Source organism: Globicephala melas, chromosome 14, assembly GCF_963455315.2.
Source record: "Globicephala melas chromosome 14, mGloMel1.2, whole genome shotgun sequence".
NCBI classification, from domain to species: Eukaryota; Metazoa; Chordata; class Mammalia; order Artiodactyla; family Delphinidae; genus Globicephala; species Globicephala melas.
The window spans coordinates 74,669,788-74,695,298 of NC_083327.1; the positions used below are offsets into that span (position 1 = coordinate 74,669,788).

General features: G+C 38.3%; 1 protein-coding gene across 1 annotated transcript in view; it reads left to right on the forward strand.

Annotated features, from left to right (window-relative positions):
- Window positions 1-25,511, forward strand: part of ESR1 (estrogen receptor 1) — a 247,623-nt gene that overhangs the window by 161,809 nt on the left and 60,303 nt on the right. The window contains exon 6 of the mRNA XM_060283390.1: window positions 7,038-7,176. Within this exon, the coding sequence (XP_060139373.1) occupies window positions 7,038-7,176 (139 nt within the window). The remainder of the gene's footprint in view (window positions 1-7,037; window positions 7,177-25,511) is intronic.

The following is a 25,511-nucleotide window of genomic DNA, read 5'->3' on the forward strand; positions in this document are numbered from 1 at the left end:
TCTTTCATTCAGATAAAACTGGGGAAGAAGGAGAATAACCACAGACAGGGGTGTTGGTTTTTCTTTTGGATATGCCTTAGAAACTCTACCTTTGAATCTGTACACGTAAAAATAAGTCACAGAGTAAAATGTGTTAAGCTCTTGCTGCACTGTTCTGAAGGGATTAGTAATGATGTCATAGCGTCTTCATCATACAGTGTCAGCTAAAACATGACACTCTTGTCAGTTTGCAGAGTCAAGATTGGAAAGTTCGTGGATCTATATAGATATCATGACTTTCATCATCTGTAATTCTTTCAACGTATGGTCTTCTAAGTAAGGGGTGTTTGAAGGACGCTCCAGTAATTTTAAAGGCAGTATCTTTGTTTATTTTAAAACCTCTGGACTGAGTTCTTCGATCTTTACTCAAATTAATTTGGCTGTCAACTATGCTAAACGTGACAGATTTTAAAAACGTCAACTTTGTCACATTCAGTTCTTCACTTACCACTGGTTTTTATTGCTTAGCATTGCCTTGAGAATACCACTTTATTTCCCAACGCATGCAGTCACCTCAGGGTAAGATTCATTCTCTCTACCCCAAGGCAAATAAGGAGCAACAAAGGACCTCAGTGGAGGTCTGCTGAGTTCAATAGAAAGCCATGGGCCACTTATATTGGGGCTGGTCGGGGAGGGGTGCATGAGGACAGCTGCATTCTGGATTTGCTAAACATCTTGAAATGCTTTGAGTATAATAAAAGCCCAAACGTGCTTTCTTTTTTCATTTTTTCACATATGTATTTTAGGAGAAATATAACCCACATGCTCATGTTCCCTCCACTTTTAAATCATGAAAATGTTGTTTTGTAAGAACTGTTTGATGTCCAGGAAGTCTTTTATCCTTTTTATTAGGTTATTTTTTACATATAAATAAAAAGAAAAAATAAACAGAAAACACAACATGACGTCATGATTTAGGGCAAACACAAAGTGCTCTATTTAAGTTTGAAGTTCTAAATCTCCAATATTTTAAAACCAAACATTTCTCTTGGTACGTTGCAAAAGTGGTCTTCCCTTCTACTGGACAGAAGTTCCAGCCTGTTGGGATGAAGTAGGGAAGAGTACAAATGTTCATTGAGTAGCCACTCTGGTACTGAGACATCTGCTAACTCCTTAATTTTTACAATAACCCAAAGTGATTATTTTACAGATGGGAAGAGCTTTCAGAGACCTTAAGTAACTGACCGTGGGCCACGGAATAATTTCAAGCCAGGTCTACGTGTCTTTTCGGTTCATTGTCTTTTAATTACTTCTGTCCTCCTCATTCTGTTGGGGGAGAAGGGAGGGTGTGTACCTTCCAAAGAGTTACATCTTGGGAAGTGACTTGGAAATACCTAATAATCAGGCCTGAGGGTGAGGCTGTTGTAGCCTCTGGAAAGTGTCCGCTTGGTATTGGCAAGGTGGATATTGAGTACGGTGTTTGCATAAGGGCTTTGGATAGGTGATGTTTGCCAGAGGGGGCCTGGGAACACTTCCTTTTATTATAGCGGAGGGAAGCCAGAATACACAGGGGTGTGATGTGGGGCAGGCTTGGTAGGAGGCCCATGTTCTTGCACTGTGGTTCAGGATGTCTAAACAAGTGATAGTCTCATCCCATTTTATTCTATAACAGTGGTACATATTTGGTAAGAGTGGTATATTACATTATTTATTTAAATGGATTAAACTCATTTCTTAGAAAAGAATTTTTCAATGCTTATATGTTACGGAGACATCTTAAAGCGTTAGAGAATGAGAATCACAGTTCTAATGGGTCTCTCTATAATGAGGCTGCATATGAAGGAGATTCCATATTTTTATTTGGAGGAGGGAGGTTATAGTCAACTATACCATGAGGTACATGGTTCGTAGTATGGCATTAAGTTACTATCTTGTGGATAAAAAGAAAAAAAACAACAACAACAAAATGGAGGATGTGAAGACTGCTTAGCATTTGAGCTGGGATCTAGGTTGTTCCAACATTATCTGTTCTATAGGCTTTCTCTCAGAAATCCCAAGTTTTATTCAGTTTGTAGCTGATTTATGCTACAATCTCATGTTCCATATGTTCTTTCTTTCTTTTTTTTTTTTAAAAAACGCTTATTTTATTTTGGCATCAAGGGGAAAATAGATGAATTATTTAAATCTTCTTTCACTGAGTTAAGGCAAAACAGAAAGAATGCAATGGGCAACATAACTGACATTTTGGAGAACACTGGGGTCATCATATGACTGAGAACATGATTAATTTTTTGAAGGTCAGGAAACTAATATTTTTCCAGTGGATTTACTAAGGGAACCAACCACCTGGCTTCTAGTTTTGAGACAACTGCTCCCCAGGAAAAAGTTGCTTTTTTCTTCACAGAGATTCTGCTTTGTTTTGCATCTATAACATATAGATTGTATTCCATGGAAATAAGAAATACAATTACTGTAGCCCTCATTTTTTTTCTCATGCCTCTACTGAAGACCCACTCTGGTTTCTCTTTTACTCAACAGCACTGCAGAACTTAAGGGGCATTCATATTATATTAGTCATTTTGCCTCAGGCTCTCGGCACACTTTGCCGTGTCTTGCCACACCCAGTAAGAGTGGGTAAGGCTTTAAGTATCTCCTGTGTGCCAAGGCAAATTAAGCAGTTAGTATGGCAGTCCCTAGCAGAGTGGGGAAGAGGGCTTAGGATCTCATGAGGCCCAAGGGAGCGGGGAAGACATGCCACGAGCTCCTTTCACAGTCAAAACGCAGTGGAAAATCTTGGAGGCAAAACAGTTACCTTATAACGAAGAAAGAAGGCAGAAATATCTTTACTTGGTGATGAGACTGGAAATAACAAGCTGCTTGTCTGTATGGAGAGACTCTTTTTCTCTGAAAGAGGCCTTCCTCAACTTCATCAGATCCCTGCCCACATAACAGGTGGCGAACAGGACTTGAAGCGTTTCTGTCTGTTTCCAGTATATCCTATCTCTGGATACTCTATTACTAGACCTGTAAGTGCAGACTAGAGAAAAAGGCTCATGTTCGCTTTCTCTTAAAATTTTATTTTATAAAGTGAGATTTCCTTGCAGCTGATTTCACTTGGTCTCAATAAACTACTGTTACTACTTTTGAGGTATGCATTCTACCCCACTGGTGTGGATTCCACAGCCCTGAAGACCCCTTGCCACTGGCACTAAATGAGAGTCCCTAAGTGATGGGGGGTAAATCATGTCTCACTGTGTCACCTGTAAGAAGTTCTGTCACTGATGCCTCTATTCACATCCCCTAGATGCTGCTAGCTCCCACCTTCATACTGGCCACACTTTCAAGTGTTCAAGAAAGGCATTGCTGCATGCCTCTAAGTTATGATAGATTCAGCTGAAGTTGCATAATAGATTATTCTTCCTGTTTCGAAGGAAAAGAAGCCAAAGGGTTGAAACTCGGTGTCTATAGATAGTTGGCCCAGTGTAATTTTGTTTGGGATTTATTACATTATTTTTCTTCACTGTATATGAATTGAGAGTATTAAAGGACATTTATTCTACACCAAAAGAGCATGCAGCTCCTGTATGGTTAAAATAATATTGAGATCAGTATATTGGAAGAGACACTCCATCCAGTAACTTCCTTCAGTAGCCCTCCCGTTCACTGAGAAGGTTAATTGACAGTTTTTGCACACTCCCTGCAGCCCTGCCCCAGGAACTTGCAGAGGACACTTTGGAAGAGACACAATAACCCTTGTCTGCAGCCAATATGCACAGCTGGGAGAGATAATTAAAGAGACTATTCCTTTTTGAGAGATCTACATCATTTCAACAGAAGGACCCAGCAATTCTGCTGGATTCAGACTGAAAACTGTCACTAACAGACATACTTCAGACAGATTTCATAATCACCAGACCTCTGTGGTACAAATGGTTATGGTGAGCTTCTGAGACTCCCCAAAAACCACTAAAACTGTCCGACTTAAATAGCACTGAAGTTTTGACGTGAGAATTAAAAAGTATGATTCAGTTTAATATGTAAGGTTGCTACCAGAAAGTGCTCCTTTGGTTTTCCAAAATTGATTGGTTACATGGCTGCAGTTCTCTCTCGAGATACCCTCTAAATGTCATCCTGCGTGATTGTTTGGGGCTCATGGAGGGTATTGAATTACATTGTGTAGGTTTCATTATGGGTGACATTATCACAGGGTTACATTTTTTTCCCACATCAAACAGGGAATGTCATGAGAAGAGAGAAAATACCTCTCAAATGTTAACATTTCTGAAAGTGAGTTTGATTTATAGGGTAGGTTTATATTGCTATTATGAGACTATCTGAAAAATTGGGATGAAATCTTAAAGAATTAAAACTTGCCTGTGAGTTTTCCTTATAAACACTGCTCACTGGAGATGGTTTATCCCATTAGACGTTGACTACTGAGAAAGAGAAGCCTTTCTTGCTGCCTTCGGCAGTGCTTCTTCCAGAGCAAGGCTAGTCCATTTGACCCAAAGCATGCTATAGGTAAACAGTTCCAAGGTGTAGGGATATCTGTTCCTTTTTCTTCCCAGGAGTCCTGAAACCCAGTCACTGTTTTTTAGTCCCTTAGTTTTTCTTATGAACAGAACTGCCCATTTTCTCTCCAGTTGCAAGTCCTGCTTTGTGTGACTGAAACCCACCCTTTCCAGTGGGAAGACACTTGCTCTGATAAATGCTACACTGTTAATTGGCCTTGGCATGGCTGAATGGTGTAGCAGAAGGTGCACTAAATGTAGATGTGAAAAAAGCAGAATTTGATAGAATTATGCATTTTGTGCTTCTAATGAGTACATAGTCTAGAAGGATTTACAGACACATGCATAATTAATGTGAATATAGTGTAAGATAATGATCTGTTAGAAGCACATGAAAAGATGCTCAATATCATTAGTCATTAGGGAAATGCAAATTAAAATCACAGTGCCAGTGTGATACCTCTGTACATCTACTAGAATGTCTAACATGAAAAAGACTGACCATACTAAGTATTGGCTGAAGATGTGGCGAGACTGGTACTATCATCCATTGCTGTCGGGGTTGTAAAATGGAACAATCACTTTTGAAGACAGTTTAGCAGTTTCTTAAAAAGTTAAACATATACCTACTATATACCTACCTTATAATCCAGCCATAGTACACTTAAATATTTACCCAGGAGAAATGAAAGCATATGTCCATACAAACAATTGTACATAGATTGCTCATGGCAATTTTATTTGTAATAGCCTGAAGTTAATCAAATATCCAATGAAAGGATAAATTGTATTTATTTATTGGCTATATCCAATAAAAAGAATCAACTGTTCTTTATTGCTGAGTGGAATACCACTCAGCAATGAAAAGAATCAACTAGTTATACACGTAACAACATAGGTAAGTCTTAAAATAATTATGCTGAGTTAAAGAAGGCAAAAAGATGAGAGACTCTTGGAGAATTAAATAAATGCAGTAATGGTGGAAATATAGAAAGGAGAAAAATAATTTTATGGTTACTTCAAAGATAGGGTTAATGAGGCTTGGTTATGGGATGGTGGCTAGCGGGGGCTTACACTCTGAGGTCTTTCTCCACCTTGGGTTTCTCTATGTGGATCATCATCTACTTGGTGGTAAGGATTATATGAAAGATGGCACTTAAGTATATAAGAAATGATGAGCTAATTGTTTCATGCTGATTCTTTAATCAACACCCCCAAGAAGAAACATTCAGTAGGCAAACCATCGCTACTACTGCTTAAGGAAAATAAACTTACATTTTGGCTTTTTAGTAAATACAAGTATAGATAACTAATAAAAGTATAATACTAGTGAGAAAAAATTAAAGAAGAGGACAAAGAAAAATGGGATTCCTAGACCCATCTCATGGATAAGAGAGAACAAAGGGTTGAGGGCAGAGAGAGAGAGGAAGGAAATGTGATGGGGGTACCTCAGGACAAAAGAACAGGGAACCGATTTGGAAAGGAGCAAACTTTATGGACATCTTGTTTATGCAATGCCCTTGTCACTCTGGCATGTCTTAATTTGTGTGGTTAGATTTATTTAGTCACTTGATCCAAAGTCTACAATCAATTGCAGCACATAACAAGCACTGTCACTTGTGGTCAAGGACATAGGTTCTGGAGATTATATTTCCATCTCTGACCTTAACTAGTATATAAGCTCTCTGAACATCTGTTTCCTTATCTGTAAAATGATATCCCCGTGAGTTCCTACCTCTGAGAATTATTGTGTTAATAAATACTTTAAAAATTGGTATGGGAAGTACTTAGCATCGCTTCTAACCCATAGTAAAGGCTCAATCAATTGATCTTCCTCTTCTTTCCCCTTCTTCTCCTTCTCCCCCTCCTTCTTCTCACTATTATTATTACTATTAGGCATCCACCGTATTGTCAGTGATGATTGGAGAAACCTTTACTCTCCCAATACGCCATTGGAAAACACGGGCACTTTTTAGTGTTTATTACCAGAAGTAACCATAATGTCACTTTTATTCATCTGACTCATTCTCTCCCGAGTGATTTATTTACACATTCTACTGCATTAGTCTTTCTTTTCCATGGTGTGAAAAAAAGAGCATGGCTTAGTGATGAAGCAAAGAGGTAGAAATTTAGTGACTTTGGTCCTGCCTGTGCTCCAATTCCTATTTGGTTTAGGGCTAGTAATTTAAATTTCCTGCACCTAAATATCTTCAGCTGAAACAGAAATGAAATGTAATGATCACATAGGGCTATTAGAAATGTCTAAGTAAAAAGCATACACATTTTAACACTAAGTTCAGAACGTTACAGAGAACTAAGTGGGTTGCTTAAGTTAGTATATTTCTGTAGATATGACACTAAGACATTAAAAAAATGCCACAGTAAAGTTCATTGATATGCTAGGTTTAAAAAATAGTTACTTGACTTTCCTACTGTGTGCTTTTAATTTATGTTTTCCCATCTAATAAAAAATAGACCCTACCACTTCAAATCCCTGGTTGCATTACTTTTCATTTGAGTCAGCAGGGTTTTCTTGTCTTGTTTCAGGATTTGTGGATTTGACCCTCCATGATCAGGTCCACCTTCTGGAATGTGCCTGGCTAGAGATTCTCATGATTGGTCTTGTCTGGCGCTCCATGGAGCACCCAGGGAAGCTCCTGTTTGCTCCTAACTTGCTCCTGGACAGGTGAGTGACCTCGCTGTAGTTTGGGGGAAGCACGTTCTTTATAATCACCAGTTTCATCCTGAAGCTCCTTTATTCAGCATTGCACGAAGCTTCCAAGAACTTTATCAGATATATTCACAAATGGGTGGATTCGGGTGATGGAGGGTAGTCGAGTTCACAGAAGGCTAAGGATAACTGTCTGCCTGATGGCTCCCCAGATTAGCTCTCTCATTTCTAAAATATACATGTATATTGTATATGTGTGTGTATATTTATATATACATATATGCATGTATCAATATATATACACATATGTATGTATCAATATATATACACATATGTATTTGTGTGTATTTACAAAATTGTGAACTGTAATTTTCTAACGTCACCTTCATCTTGTGTTATATAAAAGAATGATGAGTAACTTTCCTTTAATTAAAATCTTTTTTTGCCTCATGTACATCCAAACCACAATAGTCTTTTCATTTCCTTTTCCAATTTTGCCATCAGTAAATGAAGAAATTTGAACAGAGTTCTGAAGGCCACTTCCAGTTTTATGAATTCATACAAGTTAACTTGCTTATTTTAGAAAATGAAGATTTCAGTTTTCAAATGTGCCACCTTATTTCATGTATTCTATTTGGGTTGCCTTGTAATGTGGGTCCTGTTCTTTCTTATTCAGTCATCGCTTAGAGTAATCGAATGTAGACATTAGTTAACAGCAGCTACCACTAACAGAGTCCCTACCCAGCACCAGCTGCTGTGCTGAATACTTTACATACACGATCTCATTTAATCATCACAGCACTCTTGGGAAGCCTTATCATTCACGTTTTACCAGAAATGATGCTAAGTTTCAGAGACATTCTGCTACTTGCAAAGAGCGTTGAGCTAGCCGATGGTGGAGCCAGGATTGGAATTCAAGATCTGTCTGTCTCTGGCACACTCATGTTGGCTCCTGCCCTGTGCACACGTCCTTCACACTCCTTCCTCATCAGCAATGCCTTCTCTGGTCTGCTACTGTGACCTTTTGTTACCAGATGTACCTTGTCTTTACGGACGACATAATCATTTGAATGGGAAAAATCCATCTTCTAGTTGTTCCTTGCAGACTTTTTTTGCCTCTGCTCATCAGTCCAAGGCTGCCAGGTTGCACGCGACGCATCTTTGGGCTTTCCTTCCTTTCGGAGCACCACGCTGCCCCCTCATCTCCTGTCCTGCTCTGGCTTCCTTTCCTACACCTGCCAAGCCACCTGGAACAGAGTTCTGGCAACATTTACTTATTTAAATACTGGAGAATTGTATACGTATTGGTTACTCTTTCATCATTTTGTGTTATTATAGCGTCATCAACAGTGATGACGCTGTTCAAGAAGCAGCTCTTTCTTTCCATGGAATATAGTCCCGTATCACAGTTCTGTGGACTGATCGAGAGCGGCCACTTGTCTGGTTCCGTAGAACTGCCCTCGCACGGTATTTAGCCTGCCTTTTAGAGGATGTCTCTACAGTGCTTCTTCACTTCTTTTCCTTCCTTTCCCTTCCCTTCCCTTCCCTTGTTTCTCTTGTCATTTTTCCCTTCCACCTCTTTTTTCCTGTTTTCCTTCGCTTTCCTCTTTCCTTCTTTTTTTTTTGGCCTATCTCCTCTTCCTCCTTCTCCTTTTTCTTCTGCTGCTTTTCAATTTTTTCTGTTACAGTCATGTCGTTCCATGACCAAGTTATAATAAATTTGCAGATGAAAATCATAGACCACATACAGCGTTTCTCCACAGTAGACTGGAAGGTGTCTTCAGGGTTTAGGATATTGGGGACATTCCTGACTGAATTGATGTGTCCCTTGATTTACTTCCTCATCCATGTTTACCTTCTTAGGTACACACTTCCTGAGAGCAATCATCAGTCATTGCATTTTAGATACGAAAGTGTTTGTGACATCACCTCGCCCCGATGAAACTCATTTTGCCAGCAAGGTGATATTGTTTAGGATCTTACCAACCACCTGCCTTTCTTTTCCACACACTGTCAGTGTGCTTAATTTTCTCCCATGTTTCTCACTGCAGTGTCAGTGACTAAGAGTTCTCATTTCTCTCCATTCCTACCTTCTAAAATTCCAGATAGGAAGTTCCTACTACCTCTAGACCGGGATTTCTCAACTTCTGCACTATTGACATTTTTGGTTGGATTATTCTTTCTTGTGGGGGGACTGTCCTGTGTATTTTAGGATGTTTAGCAGCATTCCTGGACTTAACCTATTAGATGCTCTCGTAGCAGCATCCCTTTCCCCAGAGATGACAACCCCAAATGTCTCCAGACATTTCTAAATGTCCCCTGTGGGGGGTGGCGGGGGGAAGGGAGGCACAGAATTGTCCCTGGTTGAGAACCACTACTCTAGATTTTCCCATTTCAAAATCCTATAAGCTCTTCAGACTCACAGGATTGAATACATTATCTTCCTCACCACGTTTGTTCCTTTTCTTTTTTTCTATTAGTGGCATTCACCTAGACACTGAAGCTGTCAAGTTCAAGTTAACCATGGATTCCACTTCCCCCACCAGATTATCCAGTTAACTGTCAAATCCTTCCTGCCCTGTTTCTGAAATCCACACCTCCGCTTTGTCGCCATTCCTCCCCTAGCACAGGTCCAAGTCAGCCCTCCCCACAGGCTTGCCTCTCCAGTGCTGTCTCTCGGCCACCGGCCCTCTTTCCTTCAGTCTCTTCCCACAGGGCTGCCAGAGGCTTCCTTCTAAGGCACAGCTGCGATCCTGATGCTTCCTGATTCAGCTTCCATTGGCTCTCTGCCTTGTTTAGAAAGTTCCGTCTAGACTTCTTACCTTGATAATTATGAATCCCTGTTGCAAGTGTCACAGACACAGACATCAGCAGAGCGGGTCAGATGATGTAATGAGGAAGGCCAGTGGCTTTGAGTCCAAAACGGAGTTCTGGGGATTAAGTGAGCCTGGTGGGCTCTTTTCCAGGCTAACAAACACCTGGGCCCTGACTGCAGCCTGAGAGCCACGAACTTGACTTCACTCTTCAAGGTTTTTTTCCACTGCGTCTGAAAGGCCCTGTACCTTTAGGATTCATTGTCAGAATCTTGGGACCTTCTTTAAGGCCATTTCAGATGTTACTCTTCCAGAAAACCTTCCTCCAAACTCTCTCCTCTTTAGCCAGAAAGTAGCCTTTTCTTTGTCTATGTTCTCATGGGGTTTGGTTTCTGCTTCTCTTATTCTCCTTCTGCCACCTGTAAGTTATGACTGTATGTCTTATCTTCCCTTTCAGCTCATGAACTTCACGCAGGCAGGAACCAGATCTTGTTCGCCTTTTTGTTCCCTCCAATGAACAAAGTCTTCCATGATCCCTGATAAGTGTGTGTTAATTGCACTGGCCAGGGTCCCCCGGTGGCTCATGGCAGAGTCAGGAGAAGCCACGTCTTCTGATGGTCATTTCAACTGTTCTTGTCATCAAACTCACTCACTTCTTGTTCAGGGCTACTTAATTCCTGGCTTAGACCCTTCTAGACTTTGAAGAAATTAAGATACATCTGTTTCGAAAGGATTTTTAAAATTACTAAGTGCATTTGTCTTATGCTTATACTTCTGCTTATATTCCACAAACCTGTTAAATTCCGAATGAAGATAAACAGAGGATCTTATTTTTCTTCCATCACTAGACCCACTATGGAGTAAAATCCTCCAGGTCTTAATATGTTTAAGAACATTTACATACATACATTTCTAATCATGTTAATGATTAGAAAAATATATAAATAATATTATTTTTTAAATATGGTCTATAGTATATAATTTTCTATATTTTTCTAATTATTAACATGTACCTAAATATTATAAAATTTCAATATTATTAAATTACTCTCTTGGTATTAGAAGATAACTGCTTTTGATGACATTGATATATGTATAACAGTAAAAAATATTGTGACCAGCAACCCATTTGAAATTTTATACATCTGGAAGATGACTTTTGAGTGATAGTTGAGAGCACTGTTTATGTTTTCGCCTTGCAGGCTCCCAACCCTTTTGATAACATTCAGCTTTCTGATTAACATCAGTCACCTTGATCTCTGTTTTGCTCTTTTCCCATCCTTTTGCACATTGTAAACATTTTTTGTAACAAAATGTAGAAATCCATGAGTTTTAAAGCCAAGTATTTGAGAGCTGGTAAGCAAAAGATGAGTGTTAGCTGCATCATTTTTATTTTATCTCAGGGTTGGTGATACTACCTTTGCAAAGTCGGCCTCCGTAGGGTGTTTACATCTGCATAGACCTGGGGACAAGGGAAGTCCCAAGGAGTCCTGTCACCCAGGGATTATCAACGTTGCTAACTAGAGACAAGGGTTTATCTGCGATAGATTACAATGATATCCTGTTTTCTTAAGCCTTCTTTGCAAATCCAGCCTTGCTTTCCAAGGCTATCAAGAGGATAGAATATACCTCAGTCTTCCCTTGTAATTACTCAAATGTTAGTATTGGCAAGTGGGGTTTAGTGATTATAGGAATATAAAAAAATTGCTGGATTACCATCCCACACTTGTGAGCAGAGGACTGTATTTCCTATCTAGCATCCGTTTCAAAATAGTTATTGCTTGATTTACTCCCGATGATAACCCATGATATCTTGATTCTGGTAGTTTATAGCTTTCCTGGTAGTCATATGCTTGAAGGGTAATGTTATCCTTGCCACTTAGCTTACCCACAGTTTCCAGTTCTTCCCTGTATCTTGCAGCAGTGAGTTCCAAGCACTTAATGCAGTCTTCTCTTCCTGTGAAAACCAAGAAATAAAGCTTATTAACAGGTATTAGTAGAGAACCCAGTAATTTCTCTCAGTGTGTGTGTGTATTTTATAAGAGGGAAGTTAAAGATAATAAGAACACCTGTGAAAGTAATCAGGAAATGGAGAAAACTCATTTTCCATTCTAGCACCTAATCCCTTGGTGTGTTTTGGCACCAGAAAACACAAAATATGTCCCCTGTGTCAACTAGGAATGCACCTCTTCGTTTAGTCCTGCTTGAGTGCTCACCCTGGAAAAACAGAGACGGAAAACAGAAGCAAAAGTGTTCAATATAAGTCATTCCTTGTGGGATCGCTTTGTTTTCGCAGGAGTAAAGTTTGCTATCGCTGGAAGGCAGATGTGATGTTAGAGGACACAGTGTGAATTGCCAGTTCGCTGAGACTATCCAGTTCCCAGAGCACTGTCTAAATTCTGTTTTGCTGGCGCCATCCATGCTAACAAATTCTGAGAAATATTTGCGGATTTCTCAGTGAAGCCAAAGCACTCTCTTTCGATTCCTATTCACTCTCAGAGAAAAAAAAAAACTATTCATCCATTTGAAAGCAAAGCTTAACTCGACAAGGAGAATATTCCCTCTACCAAGCGTCTGGCCAGAGGGTTGTTGATCTAGCTCTTTCCATCGCTCCTGCATCAGGAGGCTCTGTCTGTAGGAAATAATATTGGACAACAGAAAGTTCTTTGACTTGTAGGCATGGAATAGGAATAAGTTCTCTTCCGTAAGAGAAAAACAGGTTGTTGCACTGGAGAGAACATTTTGCTTCTTCTACTAAATAGCTGACTGTTTTCAGACCATAAATTCACTTTAAACTGAAAAAAAAAAAAGTCATTTTCTAGAAGCAAGAGCATGCTCATTTCAAGTTATTTATTGTAAATATTTCAGAAAAAAACATGCAGATAAAAACATGCAAATGAAACAATGCTTCCAGCAAATGCTTTTACTGGCCTTTTTTTAATTGGCCTTTTAAATTTTTTTCGTGTGTAAAATTTGATGTAAATTCTTTGCAGATTTTTTTCACTTGGAAGAGTGAAAAAAGAAAGTTCAGAAGTAAGTTGATAAATTCAGAATGTAATTTGTTTAAAGGTTTCTTGGGCATAAAAAGAAGGACCTCCCTTTATATTCCCTTTTTAGATTTCTTCTCTCTGAAAAATATATGCTCTACTGAAGGGGGATGTTATAATAGCAGGGGCAGCAGGTGGGTGGGGGAGTGATCAGCTCCTCAGCAAAGTCAGTCCTGGGCAGGAGACAGTTTCGATTACTCCAGTGGCTTTGCTGGATCCCCTCATAACTTTCCAGGCTTGTGTTGGTTTGCATCCCTATATGGCCCATTCATATCCCAAGAACTTTGTTCATAACTTTTTTTTTTTGCTCTACCTTATAGAATTGGATGAGGAAAGAAAAGAAAGGAAGCCAACCTTTATGTAACCTCTTTAATCTGTACAGTAGTGTGTTGGGTTGTCTTCTATACTATATTTTATTCATTATGTGAGAATACAGGTAGCAAAGGGTTTTACCAGCTTGTATTGTTGGCGCTGGATCCGTTGGTTCTTTCCAGTTCTGAGTCCTTAATTCCTCAACAGCAGATGCCAACTGATTGATTCTTTAAAGTCTTTGGTGCAGAGTTATGACAAATCCTGGGAATATGAAACTGTAAACTGCAGAGGAGAAAAATTGAGGCCCAAAGAAGAGAGAAATTAGCCAAGCTGCTAATATTACTGCTATCTCTGATTGAAAAGGTATCAAAATATCTATTGGACTAAAACCCAATTTCATGACACACTTTAAGTGGGTCAATTATGTGATATGTGAATTATATCTCAATAAAAATACTAAACACACACACACACATATTGGAGTTTTGGAAAAAGTCAATTTGACCAACAAGACCTTCAATCATGAAAGCGCCTGTAGGGGTTCTACTGGAAAAAGGTAAAAAACAAAACATTCAAATCAAAATTTCTCCTTAAAAGCAAAGCAATTAAGCAGTGCTATGTTATAAAGGCTACTAAGCCACAAGTCTTTAACTCCTCAAGAGGAATAAGCCTATAAACAGTAAGGATCCACTTAATATAAAATTGCCCCAGAGGAAAAGGCATAATTCCAACCAAAGAATTAATCCTGTGTAAGAGATTAATTTAACTTTTCTTACATGTTTACCTACCACATTATTTTTGCATTTGCCATAAATTGTTAACAATTAAACTTGCTAATTGATTTAAAATACAATCATCATAATATTTTTGACAGTTCTAAAATATCTTGATATTATTTAAGTCACACATGCTACATAGAGGTAATCACGTAATCCCTCTCTCATATCTGCTTTAATCGCAGCTGCTTTTCCATAGTCGGAATTGGAAAGATCCTCATTTGTTTAATGAGTGCAATTAAAATCCATTGATAAAGGGAGATAACACAACTTCAAGTCTGTGTTAGTTAGGATTCAGTTTAAGTCAACTCAGTAGATATTTATTGAGTATGTCCATGTCTCTATTCTGCCTGATACTGGAGGATATGAAAAAAATGTGTAAGAGGCAGACCTGTCCTCAGGGAACTCACTGTCTAGTGGTCGAGTAATATTGGTGTACAAATGAATGCAGGCAAAAGCAAGACATTATAAGCAAGCCTCCATCACACCCCACATCATTCATGTCTAGTTTAGCTTCCTCCATCACTGTGTTAAAAATTGAGATACAATTGACATAACATTATATTGTACAACACATGTATACAACGTATGAGTTGATATATGTAGATATTATAAAATGATCACCACAGTAAGTCGAGTTAACATCCATCACCACAAATACTTATATATTTTCCTACGACGAGAAATTTTAAGGTCTACTCTCTTACCAGCTTTCAAATATACAGTAAAGTTTTATTAACTGTAGTCACGAGGCTGTACATTACCATCCCCAGAACTTATTTATCTTATAACTGAAAGTTTGTACCTTTTCACTATCTTCACCCATTTTGCCCACCATCCTCCTCTGGCAACCACCAATTTGTTCTCTGTATCTTTGAGCCTGGTGGATTTGTTTTTTTCTAAGATTCCACATATAAGTGATATCATACTGCGATGTGTCTCTCACTGTCTGACTCATTTCACTTAGCATAAGGCCCTCAAAGTCCATCCATATTATCACAAACGGCAGGATTTCCGTCTTTTTATGGCTGAATAATATTTCATTATATATATGTATATATATAAACTTTTTCTTTATCTATTCATCCATTGATGGACACTTAGGTTACTTCCATGCCTTGGCTATTGTAAATAATGCTGCAATGAACATGGAAGTGCAGATATCTTTTCAAATTAGTGTTTTCATTTTCTTTGGATAAATGCCCAGAAGAGGAATTTCTGGATCATATGGTAGTTCTATTCTTAAATTTTTGAGGAACCTCCATCCTGTGTTCCATAGCGGCCGCCCAATTTACATTCTTACCAACAGTGCACAAAAGGGTTCCCTTTTCTCCACATCCTCACCAACACATGTTATTTCTTCTCTTTTTTTTTGAATTTTATTTAATTAATTATTTTGTACAGTAGGTTCATTTTAGTTATCCATTTTATACATATTAGTGTATATATGTCAATCCCAATCTCTCAATTCATCCCCCCAGCCCCCAACCCCCCGCCACTTTTGCCCTTTGGTGACAATATGTTGGTTCTCTACATCTATATCTCAACTTCTACCCTGCAAACGAGTTCATCTGTACCATTTTTCTAGGTTCCACATATATGCGTTAATGTACGATATTTGTTTCTCTCTTTCTGACTTACTTCACTCTGTATGACAGTCTCTAGATTCATCCACGTCTCTACAAATGACCCAATTTCATTCCTTTTTATGGCTGAGTAATGTTCCATTGTATATATGTACCACATCTTCTTTACCCATTCATCTGTCAATGGGCATTTAGATTGCTTCCATGACCTGGCTATTGTAAATAGTGCTGCAATGAATATTAGGGTGCATGTGTCTGTTTGAACTATGGCTTTCTCTGGGTATATGCCCAGTAGTGGGATTGCTGGGTCATATGGTAATTCTATTTTTAGTTCTGTAAGGAACCTCCATACTGTTCTCCATAGTGGCTCTATCAATTTACATTCCCACCAACAGTGCAAGAGGGTTCCATTTTCTCCACACCCTCTCCAGCATTTATTGTTTGTAGATTTTCTGATGATGCCCATTCTAACTGGTGTGAGGTGATACCTCACTATAGTTTTGATTTGCATTTCTCTAATAATTAGTGATGTTGAGCAGCTTTTCATGTGCTTCTTGGCAATCTGTATGTCTTCTCTGGAGGAATGTCTTTTTAGGTCTTCTGCCCATTTTTGGATTGGGTTGTTTGTTTTTTTAATATTGAGCTGCATGAGCTGTTTATATATTTTGGAGATTAATCCTTTGTCCATTGATTCATTTGCAAATATTTTCTCCCATTCTGAGGGTTGTCTTTTTATCTTATTTGTAGTTTCCTTTGCTGTGCAAAAGCTTTTAAGTTTCATTAGGTCCCATTTGTTTATTTTTGTTTTTATTTCCATTACTCTAGTAGGTGGATCAAAAAACGTCTTGCTGTGATTTATGTCAAAGAGTGTTCTTCCTATGTTTTCCTCTAAGAGTTTTATAATGTCCGGTCTTACATTTAGGTCTCTAGTCCATTTTGAGTTTATTTTTGTGTACGGTGTTAGGGAGTGTTCTAATTTTATTCTTTTACATGCAGCTGTCCAATTTTCCCAACACCGCTTACTGAAGAGACTGTCTTTTCTTCATTGTATATCCTTGCCTCCTTTGTCATAGATTAGTTGACCGTAGGTGCGTGGGTTTATCTCTGGGCTTCTATCCTGTTCCATTGATCTATATTTCTGTTTTTGTGCCAGAACCGTATTGTCTTGATTACTGTAGCATTGTAGTATAGTCTGAAGTCAGGGAGTCTGATTCCTCCAGCTCCGTTTTTTTCCCTCAAGACTGCTTTGGCTATTTGGGGTCTCTTTTGTGTTTCCACAGAAATTTTAAAATATTTTGTTCTAGTTCTGTAAAAAATGCCTTTGGTAATTTGATAGGGATTGCATTGAATCTGTAGACTGCTTTGGGTAGTATAGTCATTTTCACAATATTGATTCTTCCAATCCAAGAACATGGTATATCTCTCCATCTGTTTGTATGATCTTTAATTTCTTTCATCAGTGTCTTATAGTTTTCCGCATACAGGTCTTTTGTCTCCCTAGGTAGGTTTACTCTGAGGTATTTTATTCTTTTTGTTGCAATGCTAAATGGGAGTGTGTCCTTGATTTCTCTTTCAGATGTTCCATCATTAGTGTATAGGAATGCAAGAGATTTCTGTGCATTAATTTTGTATCCTGCAACTTTACCAAATGCATCAATTAGCTCTAGTAGTTTTCTGGTGGCATCTTTAGAATTCTCTACACATAGTATCAAGTCATCTGCAAACAGTGACAGTTTTACTTCTTCTTTTCCAATTTGTATTCCTTTTATTTCATTTTCTTCTCTGATTGCCATGGCTAGTACTTCCAAAACTATGTTGAATAACAGTGGTGAGGGTGGACATCCTTGTCTTGTTCCTGATCTTAGAGGAAATGCTTTCAGTTTTTCACCATTCAGAATGATGTTTGCTGTGGGTGTGTCATATATGACCTTCATTTTGTTGAGGTAGTTTCCCTCTATGCCCACTTTCTGGAGAGTTTTTACCATAAATTGATGTTGAATTTTATCAAAAGCCTTTTCTGCATCTATGGAGATGATCATATGGTTTTTATTCTTCAATTTGTTAATATGGCATATCACATAGATTGATTTGCTTATATTGAAGAATCCTTGCATCCCTGGGATAAATCCCACTTGATCATGGTGTATGATCCTTTTAATCTGTTGTTGGATTCTGTTTGCTAGTATTTTTTTGAGGATTTTTGCATCTATATTCATCAGTGACAGTGGTTTGTAATTTTCTTTTTTTGTAGTATCTTTTTCTGGTTTTGGTGTCAGGGTGAGGTTGGCCTCATAGAATGAGTTTGGGAGTGTTCCTTCCTCTGCAATTTTTTGGACGAGTTTGTGAAGGATGGGTATCAGCTATTCTCTGAATATTTGATAGAATTCACCTGTGAAGCCATCTGGTCCTGGACGTTTGTTTGTTGGAGAATTTTTAATCACAGTTTCAATTTCATTACTTGTGATTGGTCTGTTCATATTTTCTATTTCTTCCTGGTTCAGTCTTGGAAGGTTATACCTTTCTAAGAATTTGTCAATTTCTTCCACGTTGTCCATTTTATTGGCATAGAGTTGCCTGTAGTAGTCTCTTAGGATGCTTTGTATTTCTGCGGTGTCTGTTGTAACTTCTCCTTTTTAATTTCTAATTTTATTGATTTGAGTCCTCTCCCTCTTTTTCTTGATGAGTCTGGCTAATGGTTTATCAATGTTGTTTATCTTCCCAAAGGACCAGCTTCTAGTTTTCTTGATCTTTGCTATTGTTCTCTTTGTTTCTATTACATTTATTTCTGCTCTGATCTTTATGATTTCTTTCCTTCTGCTAACTTTGGGTTTTGTTTGTTCTTCTTTCTCTAGTTCCTCTAGGTGTAAGGTTAGATTGTTTATTTGAGATGTTTCTTGTTTCTTGAGGTAGGCTTGTATTGCTATAAACTTCCCTCTTAGAACGGCTTTTGCTGCATCCCATAGGTTTTGGATCGTCGTGTTTTCATTGTCACTTGTTTCTAGGTATTTTTTGATTTCCTCATTGATTTCTTCAGTGAACTCTTGGTTATTTAGTAATGTGTTGTTTAGCCTCCATGTGTTTGTGTTTTTTACGTTTTTTTCCGTGTAATTGATTTCTAATCTCATAGAGTTGTGGTCAGAAAAGATGCTTGATATGATTTCAGTTTTCTTAAATTTACTGAGGCTTGATTTGTGACCCAAGATGTGATCTATCCTGGAGAATGCTCCGTGCGCACTTCAGAAGAAAGTGTAATCTGCTGTTTTTGATGGAATGTCCTATAAATATCAATTAAATCTATCTGGTCTATTGTGTCCATTAAAGCTTGTGTTTCCTTATTAATTTTCTGTTTGGATGATCTGTCCATTGGTGTAAGTGAGGTGTTAAAGTCCCCCACTATTTTTGTGTTACTGTCTATTTCCTCTTTTATAGCTGTTAGCAGTTGCCTTATGTATTGAGTTGCTCCTATGTTGGGTGCATATATATTTATAACTGTCATACCTTCTTACTGGATTGTTCCCTTGATCATTATGTAGTGTCCTTCCTGTCTCTTGTAACATTCTTCATTTTAAAGTCTATTTTATCTGCTATGAGTATTGCTACTCCAGCTTTCTTTTGATTTCCATTTGTATGGAATATCTTTTTCCATCCCCTCACTTGCAGTCTGTATGTGTCCTTAGGTCTGAAGTGGGTCTCTTGTAGACAGCATATATATGGGTCTTGTTTTTGTATCCATTGAGTGAGCCTGTGTCTTTTGGTTGGAGCATTTAATCCATTCACGTTTAAGGTAATTATCGATATGTATGTTCCTATGACCATTTTGTTAATTGTTTTGGGTTTGTTTTTGTAGATCCTTTTCTTCTCTTGTGTTTCCCACTTAGAGAAGTTCCTTTAGCATTTGTTGTAGAGCTGGTTTGGTGGTGCTGAATTCTCTTAGCTTTTGCTTGTCTGGAAGGCTTTTGATTTCTCCATCAAATCTGAATGATATCCTTGTCGGGTAGAGTAATCTTTGTTGTAGGTTCTTCCCTTTCATCACTTTAAATATGTCATGCCACTCCCTTCTGGCTTGTAGAGTTTCTGCTGAGAACTCAGCGGTTAACCTTATGGGAGTTCCCTTGTATATTATATGTCGTTTTTCCCTTGTTGGTTTCAATAATTTTTCTTTGTCTTTAATTTTTGCCAATGTGATTACTATGTGTCTTGGCGTGTTTCTCCTTGGGTTTTTCCTGTATGGGACTCTCTGTGCTTCCTGGACTTGGGTGGCTATTTCCTTTCCCATGTTAGGGAAGTTCTCGACTATAATCTCTTCAAATATTTTCTTGGGTCCTTCCTCTCTCTCTTCTCCTTCTGGGACCCCTATAATGCGAATGTTGTTGTGTTTAATTTTGTCCCAGAGGTCTCTTAGGCTGTCTTCATTTCTTTTCATTCTTTTTTCTTTATTCTGTTCCACAGCAGTGAATTCCACCATTCTGCCTTCCAGGTCACTTATCCGTTCTTCTGCCTCAGTTATTCTGCTATTGATTCCTTCTAGTGTAGTTTTCATTTCAGTTATTTTATTGTTCATCTCTGTTTGTTTGTTCTTGAATTCTTCTAGGTCTTTGTTCAACATTTCTTGCTCTTCTCGATCTTTGCCTCCATTCTTTTTCCGAGGTCCTGGATCATCTTCACTATCATTATTCTGAATTCTTTTTCTGGAAGGTTGCCTATCTCCACTTCATTTAGTTATTTTTCTGGGGTTTTATCTTGTTCCTTCATCTGGTCCATAGCCCTCTGCCTTTTCATCTTGTCTGTCTTTCTGTGAATGTGGTTTTTGTTCCACAGGCTGCAGGATTGTAGTTCTTCTTGCTTCTGCTGTCTGCCCTTTGATGGATGAGGCTATCTAAGGGGCTTGAGCAAGTTTCCTGATGGGAGGGACTGGTGGTGGGTAGAGCTGGCAGAGCTCATTAAAACTTTAATCCACTTGTCTGCTGATGCTGGGGCTGGGTTCCCTCCCTGTTGGTTGTTTCGCCTGAGGCAACCCAACACTGGAGCCTACCTGGGCTCTTTGGTGGGGCTAATGGCGGACTCTGGGAGGGCTTACACCAAGGAGTACTTCCCAGAATTTCTGCTGCCAGTGTCCTTGTCCTCATGGGGAGACACAGCCACCCTCTGCCTCTGCAGGAGACCCTCCAGCACTTGCAGGTAGGCCTGGTTCAGTCTCCTATGGCATCACTGCTCCTTCCCCTGGGTCCCGATGTGCACACTACTTTGTGTGTGCCCTCCAAGAGTAGAGTCTCTGCTTCCCCTATTCCTGTCGAAGTCCTGCAATGAAACCCCGCTAGCCTTTAAAGTCTGATTCTCTAGGAATTCCTCCTCCTGTGCCAGACCCCCAGTTTGGGAAGCCTGACGTGGGGCTCAGAACCTTCACTCCAGTGGATGGACTTCTGTGGTGTAAGTGTTCTCCAGTTTGTGAGTCACCCACCCAGTGGTTATGGCATTTGATTTTATTGTGATTGTGCCCCTGCTACCATCTCATTGTGGCTTCTCCTTCTTTGGATGTGGGGTATCTTTTTTGGTGAATTCCAGTGTCTTCCTGTTGATGGTTGTTCAGCAGTTGGTTGTGATTCCGGGGCTCTCGCAAGAGGGAGTGAGAGCACGTCCTTCTACTCTGCCACCTCGAACCAATCTCCTGTTTCTTCTCGTTTTGATAATAGCCATTCTGACAGGTGTGAGGTGATATCTCCTGGTTTTGATTTGCATTTCCCTGATGATTAGTGGTGTTTGAGCACGTTTTCATGTACTTGTTGTCCATTGGTATATCTTCTTTGGAAAAATGTCTGTTTACATCCTGTACCTATTTTTTAATCAGATTGTTTGGTTTTTTGCTATTGAATTGTATGAATTGTTTATACATTTTGGATATTACCTCCATATCAGATATATGATTTGAAAATATTTTCTGCCATTTGGTAGGTTGCTTTTTCATTTTGTTCATAGTTTCCTTTGCTGTATGAAAGCTTTTTAGTTTGAGGTACTCCCACTCATTTATTTTTGCTTTTGTTCCCTTTGCTATGGTGTCAAATCCAAAAAAACCATTGCCAAGACCAATGTCAAGGAGCTTACCACCTATGTTTTCTTCTAGGAGTTTTATAGTTTCAGTCTTATGTTCAAGTCTTTAATCTGTTTTGAGTTAACTTTTGTGTATGGTATAAGATAGTGATCCAGTTTAATTCTTTTGCAAGTGGCTGTTTAATTTTCTCAGCATCATTTATTAAAGAGACTGTCCTTTCCCCATTGTATATTTTTGGCTCCTTTGTTATAAATTAATTGACCACATATGTGTGGGTTTACTTCTGGGCTGTCTGTTCTGTTCCCTTGATCTATGTGTCTATTTCTATGCCGATACCATGCTGTCTTGGTTACTATGGCTTTGTAATATAGATTGAAATCAGGGAGCGTGATGCTTCCAGCTTTGTTCTTCTTTCTCAAGATTGCTTTGACTATTTGGGGTCTTCTGTGGTTTAATACAAATTTTAGGATTATTTGTTCTCTTTCTGTGAAAAATGCCATTGGAACTTTGATAGGGATTGCATTGAATCTGTGGATTGCTTTAGTTAGTATGGACATTTTAACAATATTAATTCTTCCAGTCCATGAGCATGAGATATAGTTTTAGCTATTTGTGTCTTCTTCGATTCCATTCATCAGCATCTTATAGTTTTCAGTGTACAGGTCTTTCACCTCCTTGGCTAAATTTATTCTTAGGTATTTTATTCTTTTTGATGCAATTGTAAATGCATCATAATATACGTTAATAAGGAGCTATATGTTAATAGTTCCTTATTAACATAGAGAAACGCAACTGCTTTTTGTATATTGCATTTGAATCCTGCAACTTTACAGAATTCATTTATTCTAACAGTTTTTTGGTCTTTAGGGTTTTATATATCATGTCATCTGAAAATAGTGACAGTTTTACTTCTTCCTTCCTGATTTGGATACTTTTTATTTCTTTTTCTTGCCTAATTGCTCTGGCTAGGACTTTCAATACTACGTTGAATAAAAGTGATGAAAGCATCCTTTTCTTATTGCTGATCTTAGAGGAAAAGCTTCAGCTTTTCACCATTGAGTATGATGTTAGCTGTGGGCTTGTCATATATGGCCTTTATTATGTTGAGGTACTATACCCACTTTGTTGAGAGTTTTAATCATAAATGAATATTGAATTTTGTCAAAAGCTTTTTCTGCATCTACTGAGATGATCACATAATTTTTATCCTTCATTTTTTTAATGTGGTGTACTATATTGATTGATACGCAAATGTTGAACCATCCTTGCATCCCTGGAGTAAATCCCACTTGATCATGGTATATGATTCTTTTAATGTATTATTGAATTTGGTTTGCTAATATTTTTTGAGGACTTTTGCATCTCTGTTCATCAGGGATACTAGCCTGTAATTTTCTTTTCTAGAGTGTCTTTGGTTTTGGTATCAGGGTGAAGCTGACCTCGTAAAGTGAATTTGGAATTATTCCTTCCTCTTCTATTTTTTGGAAGAGTTCATGACAGTTTCGTATTAATCTGTCTTTAAATGTTTGGTAGAATTCACCAGTGAAGATATCTGGTCCCTTTCTTTATTGGTATGTTTTTGATTACTGATTTAATCTCCTTACTAGTAATTGGTTTGTCCAGATTTTCTATTTCTTCATGATTCAGTCTTGGTAGGTTGTATGTTTCTAGGAATTTATCCATTTCTTCTAGATTCTCCAATTTGTTGGCATATAATTGTTCACAGTAGTCTCTTATGATTCTTTGTATTTCTGTTGTATCAACTGTACCTCTTTCACTTTCTAATGTCTATGTAAGGGAAAATCAAACCCTGGTTTATACTTACATTTATAAACTGGTTCATTCTTGACATTTCCATGCCAGCATAACTAACTATACTCATTATACATTTATCCTGCTTAAAAGTGCATGCTAATATAGATAACTCTAAAAGATCATTCCATATGTTGGTCTTTTGGGTCTGGCAGGAGGGCAGCAGGGGGTTTTAGCAGAGATTTCTTAAGCCTCTGTGGTAGATGACCAAAAGTTACGTATTTTTGAAATATTATTTCTGACAAGGTATTAGTACTGCTTGGATATTTTTCTATGATTACAGCTTTTAATTTTATGACTGGATAGAGGTTTGGAATTTCACTTCAAAGTAAATGAAGTTAGTATATCTATTTCCATTTCTTATGTAAAGTTACAATTCTCTTTATTATTAGTGTCATGGTTATATGCCCTTATGATCTGTAATTGAATTCCAACCTCTTCTTTGCTATTATTGACTTCTCCTTGTAGGCTCCTAATCCAAATACTAGGATCATATTTCTCTTGTGATGTTTCAAGAGGCACTTCTAAGTCATTATATATTCTTATTCATTATTTTACCTGTTTTTCTATTTTATCAAATGCAAGAGAAATGAAAAACACACAGTCAGTATTTTCTTTGGTCTTATAATACCACAGCAGAGAATCAGTTTCTTAATCTGTTTATATATTGGCCACTCTCCATTGGCACAGATTCTAAGATCCATCATGACTTTATCATTGGAAAATATGATGCCACAGACATGTTACAATAATAAGGAAAGGTTAGTCATACCCCTGATAAGAAAAGGGCTTCTTCTGTATCTCCAAGTTTGATAGGACAAGCTTAATACTTTGTGAAGTTGAGCCTGTGACTGGATCCATCTTAGCCTCTGAGGAGAGCAGAGCCTGAGAGAGCACTTAATTCAGTGTGGGTGTGGCATGAAATGCAGAGATGAAGAAGGGTTCAAGACTTGTAGTCTTGGCAATTGAAAGGATGGCAATGCTGTTGATAGGAAGACAGAAGAAAGAGTAGGTGTTGGGAAAATCTGATGAATTTTTCCTTATATATGTTGGGCTTAAGGTACAGGGAGGATATACTCAAGGCTATGTCCTGCAGAAAGTTGGAGCCCAGAAGAGAGATGGAGATTAAAAGCTGGAGATAAAAGATTTGAGTCATCTCCTTAGTTAAAAGCATGGGATGAATGTGATAAGTAGGCAAGACAATGGAGAAAGTGGTGTCCAAAGGGCTGAGGAAAGACCTCTTAAAAGGCTGACACTTAGGAGTTACAAGTAGAAAAGAATCCCAGCCTGGGATTGAGTTGTTTGAGAAGTAGGAGCACAAAGTCTCTGATTCCAAGGGAGTGATGGCTTTCAAAAGAAAAAGGGTGGTGAATTACGCCAAATACTAGAGAGGGGTAGGCAGGAGTAAGAAGGAGGGGACTAAGGATTTGATAAGTAGGGGATAATTCTTGTCCTTAAAGAGAGGAGAGCATTTTTAGTAAAAATGTAAAGAGGTAGGGGAAATAAAACAAGAGTGTAAATGGTTAAGTGTAAGTATAATGTATGAAAGAGAACATAGGTAGGGAAAATTAGAGAAAGGGAATACAAACTAGCTTTTTCAGATGTTTGGTAGCGAAAGGCGGTGGATCTCTAGTTCTTGATAGCACAGCATCAAGGGGGCAGGTGTCCTAGGTCAATCCAGTGATGTCCAATGAGAAAGTTTTTAGTTGCATTATGAGGCTTGTTTTTTTCAGTGTGTGTCAATCGATTGATTTATTGTCCTCTTTTGTTGCTCGAGGTTTCCCATCTTTGGCTAATAGAGTTATCATGTCGACGTTTGTGTCATTTTGACATAAGCCATTAATCTTCGATGCCTCCTTACAGAATAGCACAATAACATCTCCCAACCTCATATTTCCTGCCCCAGAGCTGGAATCAACCATTTCTACAAGGGGCACTTGTTTCAGGGAAAATGGTAT